This window comes from Sminthopsis crassicaudata, chromosome 5 (genome assembly GCF_048593235.1).
Source record: "Sminthopsis crassicaudata isolate SCR6 chromosome 5, ASM4859323v1, whole genome shotgun sequence".
In the NCBI taxonomy this organism is placed as follows: domain Eukaryota; kingdom Metazoa; phylum Chordata; class Mammalia; order Dasyuromorphia; family Dasyuridae; genus Sminthopsis; species Sminthopsis crassicaudata.
The window spans coordinates 314,142,434-314,155,151 of NC_133621.1; the positions used below are offsets into that span (position 1 = coordinate 314,142,434).

At 50.7% G+C, this 12,718-nt stretch overlaps 1 protein-coding gene across 1 annotated transcript in view; it reads left to right on the forward strand.

The window, feature by feature from the left end:
* ATXN10 (ataxin 10) overlaps nucleotides 1-12,718 on the forward strand; it is a 67,370-nt gene that overhangs the window by 41,799 nt on the left and 12,853 nt on the right. Inside the window, exon 10 of the mRNA XM_074272164.1 lies at nucleotides 10,274-10,337. Coding sequence (XP_074128265.1) covers nucleotides 10,274-10,337 — 64 coding nt within the window. The remainder of the gene's footprint in view (nucleotides 1-10,273; nucleotides 10,338-12,718) is intronic.

Sequence of the window (12,718 nt, forward strand, 5' to 3'; positions counted from 1 at the left end):
ACGTCCACAGCAGGATCCCTGGGTCTGGACTCTCCTGCTGACTCTGACTCATCATCCTTAGGGGTGTCTGTGACCCTGCTCTCAAAGCTGTAGAATGAGGGCTTGGGCCCCCTTGCCTGGCTGTTGTGAATAGGGACCTCCCATAAGTGAGGGAGGAGCCCCTCCGGGTGCCAGCCCCGGCTGCGCCACTCCCCGACTTCGGGACTCCCTCCTCTGTAAGAGGCCCGGTGAGTCCTCCCATTCTCGGGGCCAAGGGTTCTTCCAACCTGAGAGTCTGTGCTCTGAGCTCCCATCCGGCTCTTCTGTGACATCTTGAAATCCCATCCAGCTGATGGTCCCCATTGTCAGGATCCGAAGCCCCAGGCCCAGGGAACCTTCTTTAGTTAATTAAGAGAAACTTCATGAACTTTTGGTTCATTTAGGGAGATCCTTCCTCCCCTCAAGAGCCATCTTCTGTAACCAAGCAAAAATACAAGCTTCTTGATGACTGCTGAGGATGCAAGCTTCCCTCTGCCAGGGAATCCCGGGGCCGATGCTGGGGGCAGGGCTCTGCCTTATAGATAACCACACAAATCTCCCATTTGTCATTGCTTCCAAGACAATAATGTACCATCCTATTCCATATATATCAGTTGGGTATCTACTCCCCTCCCCAATTCTTTACTACCACAAAAACTTAACTGCTAAATATTATATACATACATACATACATATATAAGTACCCTTTCCCCACCCCCCCAGATGACCCATACATGTTAAATATGTTAAAGTATAAATTAAATATAATATACATATACATGTCCAAACTGTTATTTTGCTGTACAAAAAGAATCAGAGTTTGAAACAGTGTACAATTAGCCTGTGAAAGAAATCCAAAATGCAGGCGGACAAAAATAGAGGAACTGAGAATTCTATGTAGCGGTTCATAGTCAATTCCCAGAGTTCTTTCGCTGGTTGTAGTTGGTTCAATTCATTACTGCTCTATTGGAACTGATTTGGTTTATCTCATTGTTGAAGAGGGCCACATTCATCAGAATTGATCATCATATAATATTGCTGTTGAAGTATATAATGATCTCCTGGTCCTGCTCATTTCATTCAGCATCAGTTCCTGTCTGAAAACCAGGCCTCTCTGAAACCATCCTGCTGGTCATTTCTTACAGAACAATAATATCCCATAATATTCGTAGACCACAATTTATTCACCCATTCTCCAGTTGATGGGCATCCATTTTCCAGTTTCTAGCCACCACACAAAGGGCTGCCACAAACATTTTGGCACACACAGGTCCCTTTCCCTTCTTTAAGATCTCTTTGGGGTATAAGCCCAGTAGTAGCACTGCTGGGTCAAAGGGTATGCACAGTTTGATAACGCTTTGAGCATAGTTCCAAATTGCTCTCCAGAATGGCCGGATGTATTCCCTGATTTTTTTTATGAAGGTCTCTGTTCCTTGTGTGGTTCCACACTCCCCTTTGCCATGACCATGCAAGATGCCTTTTTCTGTGCTTTTCTTTTTAAAGGGTGACCCTTTTATTTGAGACCGTGTCTTCATTTGGATCCTTCTGTGGGATGTGCTGGAGGTGCTGTTGGCTGGCTCAGCAGGGCAGAGGGGTGCAAGAAGGCCTCTGGGTGGGCGAGATGATGCAAGGAGAGGCTGCTGGGTAAGGGAGGCAGAGCTGGCCTTGGGATCAGACACGCTCTTCAGTTTTAGAGCCGAGTGCCGATCTGCTCTGCTGGAGTGCATTCCCCACACTGAGAAATCCCTGGTTGAGGCTCCTCTCCCTCCTTGGGCAGCGTAGAACAAATAAAACGATAGCAATGACCAGGATGAGTCATTGGAGCTTTTAAATTAAGCGTAACTTACAGACAGATTGGCTTTGTTCTTAATTATTTTGCTAGCTTTTTCCTCTTTATGGATCTTGGGGTATCTTTAGCACTCGATACCCCATTGGCTGACAAGAGAGTTTAACCCCAGGGATCTTTGTGGCCTAGAGGAGGTCCCCCTGGGTCAGAGACTTTCTCCCCCTTTTCGTGATTCCTGGTTGTTTCCGCCCTGGGCTTGAGGGCCACACCCTGCCGGGATTCCCAGCCCAGCTGGGTCTTCCTGCAGCTGGACCCAAACAAAGGTCATTCAGACCCAGACAGCTTCTGGCTCCCACGGCAAGTCGGGGCTTTTTCTGACTATTCTGGGTGGCCAAATGCCTCTCCCCTGCTGCTGGCTTGCTTAGAGTGGCTCAGCCAAGGGAGCTGACCCCCGGCTGAGCCTGAGGAGCCCTCAATGCAGCATCCGAGATGCCCCCTGTGTGCCCAGTGGTGTGCCAGGCACTGGGATACAAGGACACTGTCTAGTGGAAGTTGGACAGTATATCTGCAAACAAACCAATGCAGGGCAGTTAAAAGCCAGGTAGTGTGGGAAGAAAAATCCTCGAGCTGCTTCTTGGAGGAGTTAGAGGGGCTAGGGGGTGCTGTCCGGGCTGGGGGGTGCTGCCAGTCATGGAGGCGGCATCCCTGGTGAGAAGCAGGCAGACGCTGGATCTGCCTGGAGCACAAAGTACAGGAGGCTGGGCACCGGCGGCTGAAACAGCTCAGTTGTGTTCAGTCCTAAAGGGATCGGGGGCAATTTGAGTCTCCTGACTCCAAGCCTAGGCCTCTCTCCATTATGGACAGCCTTCCCTTCCCCTCTCTGAGATGCATCTTGTTTTTTCCTGACCCTGAGGCACTCAGGGCTTGAAGAGATGGCAGGGTGCTCCCAGGAGGCCCCAGAAATAGCTCCTGGGCACAGAAGAGGTGAATCACTAGTGATATAGGAAGTGGGAGCTGGCACCGGACACCTGGCTGTAAGCAGCCTGGAGCCCGGGTGGGGGCCCTTATTGGCGGGGGCCCTTGTTGGCCCGTCCCATTTTTCCCATGGGATCTGGGAGCCCCGGCCCCCGCCCTATCGGCTCCCGTGGTCCTCACAGGGGACAGCAGGAGCGTGATGTTGCAAAACATTAAGACCTGGGGTGGAAAAACACAAAGGTGGCAGGGCCTGAGAACGGTGACATTTAGTTATTCTTTAGCTGTTTTTATTCTGCATAAACACAGAGCTGTGGACTTAGTGAATCACGTTCTGAAACTGTTCTTGTAGAGAGCGCCGATCAGGCTCTTCCGGCTTCCTCGGTGGCGCTGCTCCAGAGCTCGGCTCCCATCGGAGGCTGGAGAACAACAGCCTCCTCTCCTCGTGGTCTTTGATGACAAAATGAAGCTTTGCCGCATTTCTGTGGAGCTTTGGGCTGGGGGGTGGGATGGTGACGAGAAGTAGTGGCCTTCAGGGTCTGAGGAAACCCTGACATGGGGAAGGGTCTCCCCGAAGCGGCTGGTTACCACAGCTTCTTGTTGCCTCCCCAGTGAGTCTTTCCTGGGCTTCTTGTGCCCATGGCAGGTAGCCAAGCCAAGTGGGTAGAGCTGGGAGTGGGGCTAGTTACCTACAGAGGAGCCCTGACTGAGAGCTGGCAGGGACCAGAGGCCAGCAAGTCCAACCCCCTCATCACACAGAAGAGGAAACGAAGGCCCAGGAGATGAAGGGGGTTGTCCAAGGTCACTGAGGGAGGTTGTAGCAATAAAAAACATTTTCACCTTGTTTTTCCAAGTATTTGGTGATGGGTTTTTCTGCCTTCTGGGAATTTTTGTCAGTGCTGTTCATTAAATAGAGGGAAGAAATAATGAACACCATAATATACAGACAGTTGAGCTACTCTAGAGAAAGCACTGACCACTTAAAGTCAGTTGGACGGTTACTTCCCCTTTAGAATCAGAGCAGCATTTCCTACCCGGGTTCCCAAGAAACAAGTATAGTTGTAGCTGGGATCTATGCTCAGTCTGTGGTGCCATGCTAGTTTTGTACATGAGGGTCCTTTCCCTCTTCCTTTATTCTTTTTGGGGTATAGCTCTAGTAGCACTTGCTTGCCAGAATGGCTGGACCAGGTCACAACTCCACCAATCACGTACTAGTATGCCTGTTTTCCTACAGCCCTTCCAGTATTTGTCATTTTCCTTTGTTAACAACTTAGTCAATTGAGTGGGTATGAGATGGAACCCCCCCGAATTATTGTAATCTGTATCTTTCTAATAATAATTTGGAATTTTTTTCAGAGAGTTATCAATAGCTTGGATTCTTTCCTCTGAAAATTGTTTAGTCATATCCTTTGACTGTTTATCATTTGGGGAATGCCTCTTGTTCTTATAATGTTGACTGATTTACTATATATATTTTTTATAAATGAGACCTGTATTGGATAAACTTACTGCAAAGTTGTTTTTTTTTTTTTTTCACCTCCCAATTTCATCCTCCTCTTTTAATTGTAGCTGCATTAATTTGGTTTGTATAAAAAAAAGAAATTTATGATGTAGTTGAATACATCCATTTTATCTTCTGTGACCCTTTCTTTCTCTTCTATCCACAGACCTGACAGGTAATTTCTCCCTTGTTTCTCTAATTTATTTATGATATCATAGTTTAGGTTTAAGTCACGTACTCATTTGGAGCTTGCTGTATATATATGTGCTGTGAGAATTTGGTCCACACCTGTTTTTGGCCAGACTGCTTTCCAGTTTTCCTAGAAGTTTTTGTCAAAAAGTGAGTTCTTGTCCTAGTAGCCAGGGTCTTTGGGTTCATGCCAGGTCTGTTTCTCTGCATGTTGTGTCCCTAATGTATTTCCCTGATCAATCTTTCTGTCACTTACCCAGCACCAAATTGTTTTCCTCATCAGAGCCTTGTAGTCATTAGAAAGCTGGTTCCCTTTTTGTTTGTTTGTGGGAGCTGGCACCGGACACCTGGCCGTAAGCAACAATCCTTTGATATTCTTGACCTTTTGTTCCTTGGGAGGAATTTTCTGTTGCTGTCCCTAGCCCTGTAAAGTAACTTTGATAGTTTGATTGGTGTAGCACTGAATTGATAAGTCAATGAGTAGTAGCGTCATTTTTATTATATTGACTCGGCCTGCCCATGAACTATGAATACCTCTCCCGCCTTTTAGCTCTGTGAACCACTCCTTGGAGAATGTAGTCTTGAAGGGACTCTGGTGGAAGACCTCTTGTTTTACAGAGAAGGAAACCGAGGCTTGCCACGGTCAAATCACCATTCAGGTTCACACAGCTCGTAAGGCATAGAGTCAGAATTTGAACTCAGGCCTCTTGATTGCAAATCTGGCGCTCATTTCTGGCAGTTTTCTCTGACACTGTTTCTTCCTTTATAAAACTGGGGATTTCTATTCCTACGCCTTCTAATCTCCAAGGACTAAGTGAGAAAATATATGAAGACATTTTATAAGCTCTAAACACCATAAAAATGATGTATGATTGATGGTGTGACATGTAGAAGATGGAGAGTTAAATGTCAAGCAGGGAGACCCGGCCTCATCCCTTACTAGTCGTATGAACACAAGCCCCTCCCTGAGCATTGGCTCCATTTTCTTGAAAATGGGACCAATACCTTGTGAAGGGAGGTCCCACTTACTTGGCTTCCGGTTGGTGCCCCGACTGGTGATAGGAAGGGGGGAGCCCTTGGACTATGAGTGGGGAAGCGTCCGTGGGAGTTAAATCACGGGCTGCCCCCAGACGCGCGTCCTTAGTGTCCCCGCCGCTCCGGGCTCCCCGGCCGGTGCCCGTCCCCTGCCCGCGGGCCGTCCGGCTTTTGTGCGAGCGGCCGGGCCCTTCTGCAGCTGGTTCCCGGCGCGGAGCGTGCTCTGTTTGGTTTCTGTTATGCAGCTGTTACCATAGCTGGAGTCGGGTGGGTGCTGGACCTTTGTGAACCCAGAATTCTTTCAGGATGATGGAATATTCCATGTTTTCATGCTCCTGATACAGAGAACGTGTTCAGCTTTTTTTTTTTTTTTTTTTTTTTAAACCAGGTATGTGTTTTTTACAGGTTCATCTAATATAGAAAATGCGTTTCTGTTCCAAGAAAAACAGAAGCGGTAAACAGTTGGGAGATAGCTGGCATATTTTCCTTTATTATCCTGTCTGATGATTAATGCGCTCAGCTATGCTCAGCTCACGCTTAACCAGGTTACTGTTTAGTTTGGGTTGGGGTGGTTTCCTGCTGAGCCCAGAAATGGCCAACCCTGTGCCCAGCCTGTCTTTCAGAGAGAGGCTTTGCATTGTTTCCCCATCACGCTGCTTAATATCAGGTCAGATGTTCTTGTGAAAACAGATTTGGGCTCAACGACGTCGGCGGGTCTGTTTGCACACGCTCTTCCAAACGCACCTGCGCCCGCCCCGTGCACGAGAAGTGAGCTGGGTCTGGGGTCCGCGGGATGATGGAGAGCTCGGTCTCACTTTCCCCTGAGACTCGTGCTCCCAGCGGGGCAGAGTCAGGAGCAGAGGCCCTCGCCCCGTGGAAGGAAAAGAGGCTCCTTCCCTCGGGAGCCGCCTCAGGAGGGAGGGAGTGCCCACCACCAGGGTCTGCACCCGGAGCCAGGAAGAAGAGATGCTGGGAGGAGGTGGCTGCTCACCTATTCCAAGTCTGAAGTATGAAATCACCTCTCCCATTTTATAGGAAAAGCAGAAAAATAGCTGCAGATTGTCTCCCCAATGCTGATTGTCTTTTTGTCCCCCTTCTCCGAGGGGACACGTTTCCTGAAAGCATGGATGGATGAATCGGCAGGGCCGACCCATACCCACTGAGTGAGGGAAGAGGGGATTGCTGCCAGAAAGGATAGGGAGACCCCACTATTCTCAGATTCCCTTACGTCTCCTCGTTAGCCCCTTCCAGGACCTTCCGTTGAAGGCACCTTCTGAGGCAACATTAGTCATCAGGGACAGGGACTTGAAAGGTGCTAGCAATCTGCATGCTTTAGTGCTGTCCAGAATGAACAGCAAGTGACCAACTTTATATAGTGATTTCCTGCTCCCCTCTCCTTCCTTCCTCCTTCCTGCTCCCTCCTCCCTCCTTCCTTCCTCCTTCCTGCTCCCTCCTCCCTCCTTCCTTCCTTTCTCTCCCTCCTTTCCTTTACTCTCTCTCCCTTGACTCAGGATGGAGGGTGTTGGTGTGTCCAGAATCACTGGCTTAAGGACTTTAGTCTCTTTTTGGAGACCGGCAAGGGAGGAAGCGGAGGACTCTGTGTGTGTAAAGAGACCTCCTCATACCCACAAGATGGACCTCGCGTGTTAGAAGGTCGCTGGGCTCCAGATTGTGCACACAGAAAGATCCTTGGCAGATCTTTGCGAGGTGCAAGCCCTCCCCACTGCCCATCCCCAAGCCCACGGAGCAGAGCTGGTGTACCTGGGGCAGGGCCCTGGAGGGTCATGGACCTGTCTTGCAAGGGAACAGGAAAGGCTGTGGCAGCACTTTGGCCCAATCTCAGTTCTTCCAAGATGTCCTGGAGAGTCCAGGAGCCTATGGACCAGAGTGAATCTTGGGATCCCAGACAGGATGGCCAGGCTCTCCAGGGAGTTTCCCCAGTCTCGCCCGAGTTGTGACATCTCCCTCGGGACTGGGCCCTCCCTGTCCTTTGGCGGGATCTCCAAGCACGTTGATGCACTCTTGTTAACCTTCAGACCAATGGTTATTTCCCAAAACCTGAGGTTCACACCCTGGCAAGATCATTGACTTCCCAGTGTTTCCAAAGCTCGGCCTGGACAAGGTGGATGTAAGGAGTTTCTGCCACCTGGGGGCCATAGCTCTCTAAACAGAGCCAGAGTGGGAGCTTCTTGGACCCTCTGGGTGGGTCTGCTGCGGATTAGAAACGAGACATTCTCAGCACCCGTTTTTCTCTTGGATTCACCTTAAAATGCCAGGCGTAAGTGCTGGGCACAGTGTGGGGCTGCTGGGCCAGCCCCTGAAAGAAAGGAGCAGGCAGGTGAGAAATCACATCTATGGGTAATCTTCAGCACGTAGAGGGTTTTGCTGGTGGTTCTGTGATTTGCCTTGAGGCCCGCAGCATTGAGGAAGTCCCATTGCTGCCCCCAGCTCTTGGATGCCCTCCCCAATTAGGGCAGAATGAGCCGACGATGCTTGGGGATGCGGTGGGGGGAGTTCAGCAATGCCCTGATCAAAAAGGCGACGTCCCAAAGCACGACACGTCTCTCAGTGAAGGATGTCGAGGGCCCGGGAAACCAAGGGCCCCGAGGCTCAGGCTTGGGCAGGAGTCGGCTGCCGTGTGCCAGGATGCAGAGACGACCGGCCCCGGCCCCTCGAGGAGCGAAGGTTGTCCTGAGAACGAAGGTGCCGGACACAGGGAAGACTGGCGCATTCCCTCGTCAACAATACATCTCCTCCATTCTCAGGCTACTGTGGTGGCCGTGGGCACAGCCCCTTGGCTCGGTTTCATCCTCTGCTAATAGGAATGGAGTGGTAGGATCCCGGGGCAGAGATCAGGATCGCAGAAGAAAAGCAGGCATGGGCCGGCACAACACCATGTTTTCTTCTCAACATTGAGCAGTCATTTATAAGACCCCTGTTTTGGTGCAGGGCCCTGGGCACCTTTGGGGCCCATGATTATCTTCTTTCCGAGTCTAAACTGACTATGGACTAGAGCACTGAGATCAAATCCTACCTAGAAGACAGTAGCTTCAAGTCCTTACTCTGAGCCATATTTGGGGGTCAGCCCTGGGTGAGACACGAGATTGGGAACTTGTGCTTCCGAAGGGTGGGGAAGCCCCCCAGTTGCCTCCCGGCCGCCCCTCCCATTGGGCGGAGGAAGAAGCCAGCCGGCGCATTAGCCATCCTCTTGGGGGTCTGTGTTCACCCGCTGAAACCCGCCTGCACGCTCTCCTCATCAAAGTGTTGACAGAGCTCGACTCCTTCATACGCAGTATAACCCATGACTCACTTGTTAGGGGCTTGTAATCAATTCCCAACTTGTTAGGCAGAGAAACAAACAACTCATTTGTTTTATGAAGTGTGAACAGAAGAAAGCTTGAGCATCTAAGTGTTTTTCCCGCTGGTGGTCCTTCCACCCCCACTGGCTGCCCCGGCCTGCTGGGAGGGAAGAACCTGGAGCTGCTGCGAGGAGGCAGTGCAGCGTGTGCCCTCTGCCCAGGTGTCTCGGGCGCTCGCCGCTCTGCTGCGCCGTGATCCCTGGGGCTGCTCCGCTTTGGGGGCGAGTCCCGAGCCCCTGGCCCAGGCTGTCTGAGGAAGCCTGTGGCCCCCTCCTCAGAATCAAGTCTTTAAGTGCACAAAATAAGACAAAGGAAGCCAGTTACAGTGAAATGCAGCTTGACTGAGGTGGAGGGCTGATGGCCTCTGGCAGCCCTTGGCCGACCCTGTTGCTCTGCCCCCTGCCCAGCCCGGGACCTCCAGGCTCTGCATCGTCCCTCTCTGCACGCCCCCCCTCCTCTTCTTCTCGGAGGAGGCGCTTGATGATAGCTCTCTCACCTCCTGCCAGCCTGCCAGTCCGTGGTTGCTTTCATAATACAGTTGTTTACACACACACTCTCCATGAGAGCATCCCCTCGGGGAAGCCACAACCCTGTCCCAGTCACCGCTGCCCAGCATCCCTCACTCACTCCCTGCTGCCCACCCGCTGAAATCGCAGATTGCAAAGCAGTGACTCAGTTTGCTCACAGAGGATGTCTCACCACTTTACACATACCAGAAATCTAAAATTTCAAGGAGAAAGAGATTTTTTTCCCTAGAGTTTAACATTTCATTGTTTTATTTATCTTAAAAAAAACATTTTCTGTAGAGCCGCAAACGCTTGCAGCCTGAGCTGTGTAGATTCAGCCCTGGTTGGGCTGGGAACATGGAGGAGAGAGGTGAGAACAAACACCGGGCTTCAAAAAAGTGGTGGTGTTTTAAAAAAAAACGCCAAGTCCTGGCTCTTAATTGCATCGATACCTGCGCTGTCTGTCTGGTGGGATGGAGAGCCACGAGGAATCATAGAGATCCTCCCTGTAAAGATGGCGAGCAGACTCAGTCACACCCGGGGACGAGAGCCAGGCCTTTGATAGGACCTAGACTGAGGTCTCAAGACTTGGGCAGAACTTTTCAACTATTAGCTTCTGCTCCAGAGCCTGAGAATTCACCCCTTGCCTCTTGCCCACAATCTTAGAGTAAACCCACTTGGAAACGTATTCATGAAATCTGCCTCCTCTTATCTTCCTTGTGGCCAGTGGGATTTCAGCCTGAAATTGGGAAAGGACTCGTTGGCTGCCCTATCATTTTTGAGTTGTGAAAATGTCCCTTACAGGGTCCCTGCCACGTGGACTTCCCATTCACAGAAAAGGACTTAAGGTTTCGGTGTTCCAGGAACGGTTTCTGACAATCCATTGTTTATTTGTCTCTTGGGTTAGGTGTATGAACTGGATGGCATCCCCCTCATTCTGGACAACTGCAGCATGGATGACAACAATCCCTGTATCCTTACTGGAGGAGGGGGAGGCCTCTGGGGGGGGGGGGCAGGATCAAATGTGTGCTGCTCATTTGCGATTTCTGTACATGGGCCCTTCTCTTCTGTTAGCTCCTTGTTTGTCAGCCTCTCAGGAAATGTGTGTTAAGTGAATAAGTGAAAAATGGCCACTCTCCTGCCGTTCTATGGGGTCGTGGATTTAGAATGAATCTGGAGGAAAATCTGGTATAATTTGCTCATTGGGGAAATAGGAGGTAAGTGATTTAGTCAGGTTCTCGCAGATGGAAAGGGGCAGGGTCTGCATCCCAACCAGCTCCCTGGACCCAAAGCCAGTGCTTGCCACCACATAGTAGGTCCTTTCCTAAAGCATCCAAAGGTCAGGATTTTAACCCATCTTCTGGGAGGGAGACCGAAGTGTCAGGCCTCCAACTTCTGGCTGGGCCCAGGCTTTCTTTTATGCTTTTATGAACTCATAAGGCCTTCTTCCCAAAGCTGCTTTTTTTGTGCCAGTAGAGACTCTGGGGCGTCTTTGGAGGGAGAGGTTGTAGAGGAAGACGCGGCTGGACACTCCTTGGTTAACATTCCTTTTTCCGTGTCTGATAAAAGTCTTTGAAAGGAGGGGGTCCAGATCATGCTCAATCATGGACTCTCACAGATTGGGAATTTTAGGGTTGGCTAGTGGGTGTGGATCCGAATTTGGGGCTCCTTGATGAGTTCTTGGCCCTCCTGCTATTGCCAGTGATGATCCCAAGACCTCAAAGCCTTTGGCAATTAAATTCACCCCCAAGCACTCAGCTCTTGGCCCATTTATCCATGGGGCTCGGTCAAGGGGGACTTGTGCCCAGTGATCATCTGCAGGGGAGGGTCCTGTGGAGAAGATGATGGGGCGAGGGTATGGCCGCTCACAAGCTGCCCCGAAGAGGTAGCGGCCAGCCAGAAGCAGGAGGCGAAGCCGCCCCCTTCCCCAAAGTGGCACAGACTAGTCCAGTGACAGATCACTCACTCACCAGCCTGGCCTCGAGACACAGGAGTAATGAGAGAGGCATTGTTGCCATGGGCACCTTCCAAACCCACCAACATGGGGTCGATTTCTTATTTGTCAGTTTTATTGTGGCGAGTGGGATCCGGGTTTGTTGTTTTCCAGACAGAAACCAGCTGAACTTTATTTGAAATGTTTGTCCTTTTTCTCTTTCCTTTTTGATCTCCTTTTTGATCAGTGGGCCTTGATGTGGGTTTGCTGTTTTGCTTTGTTTGGTGAATGAGTATGAGAACAAAAACAAGGGTGGTTTTTCCCTTTTTTTTTTTTTTTTATGGTGATGAAAGGCAACATTTATAAGGAGAGATTCACTTGATCACAATGCCAGTTAACCCTTTTCTAATTTGTTGGTTCTGTGAGCATTTATCAATCGATCAATCAATCAATCCACTGTGTGGGCCCTGGAGAGAAAAGGCCCAAACAAACTCTCCCTGTGTCAGGCTTCACCTTTGGGCCTACACCAGGGCCTGAGCAGTTGAGGAAAGCAGAAGACAGTGTCCAAGCTGCCTATTAAAGCAAGAGGGGGACTACGTTAGGGTCAGAAGCAAGGGAGCTGACAACACACGGGGGATGGCTGTGGGTGAAAAAACCACAGGAAACTCAGTTTGGGTGTGTCAGAGCCGGGAAGGAGAGTAATGTCCACCGAAGCTAGAAAGGTAGCTGGGGCCAGTCTGGGCCAACCAACCGAGCGATGTGGTCAGACCCACATGTAAGGAAATCTGCTTTGGTGGTTCCGTAGGAAATGGTCTGGAATGGAGAAAGACTGGCAAGCGGGTTAGTAGTAGTGGAAGTGAGAGGCAATGGGGCCCCACCGGCCTGGTGACTAAGGATGGGGACAAGGGCGCGGTGCAAGAGCAAAGTGTTGAGATGGTGCCGTTGATAGAAATCAATAAGTGTAGAAGAGGAAGAGTGTTTGGATGTGAGTCAGAGGTATCTTTGGAGCATCTGAGTGGGATGCAGGGCTGAGCACGGGGTCCGCAGCCTGAGGACCAGTCCCCTCCCTCAAAGAAGGGGAATGTTTTCTACTGAGACAACAATAGCTTCGATTGTCTGGGTCTTGGCCTGAGCTCTGGGGCAGCGGAGGAGGCAGTTACATCAGAAGAATACAGCCCTGGCCTTTTGGGCAGGAGGGGAAACCGAGGCCTCCACCCACCCCTTGGGGAGCTGCCCTTCCAATTAACTGCAGCTCGGCTTCCCTGTCAGTGGTTCTCGCAGTGGCTGAGCATGACTGGGCCATTAACACGGCCAGCAGTCTTGAGGGAGAGGAGGGGGAAGCCTTTTCTGGCCTCCCAAAGCTTCCTCCAGAGCAGACCCCTGTACCCCCAGGGCCAGCAGCGTCCTAGACAAACAGTC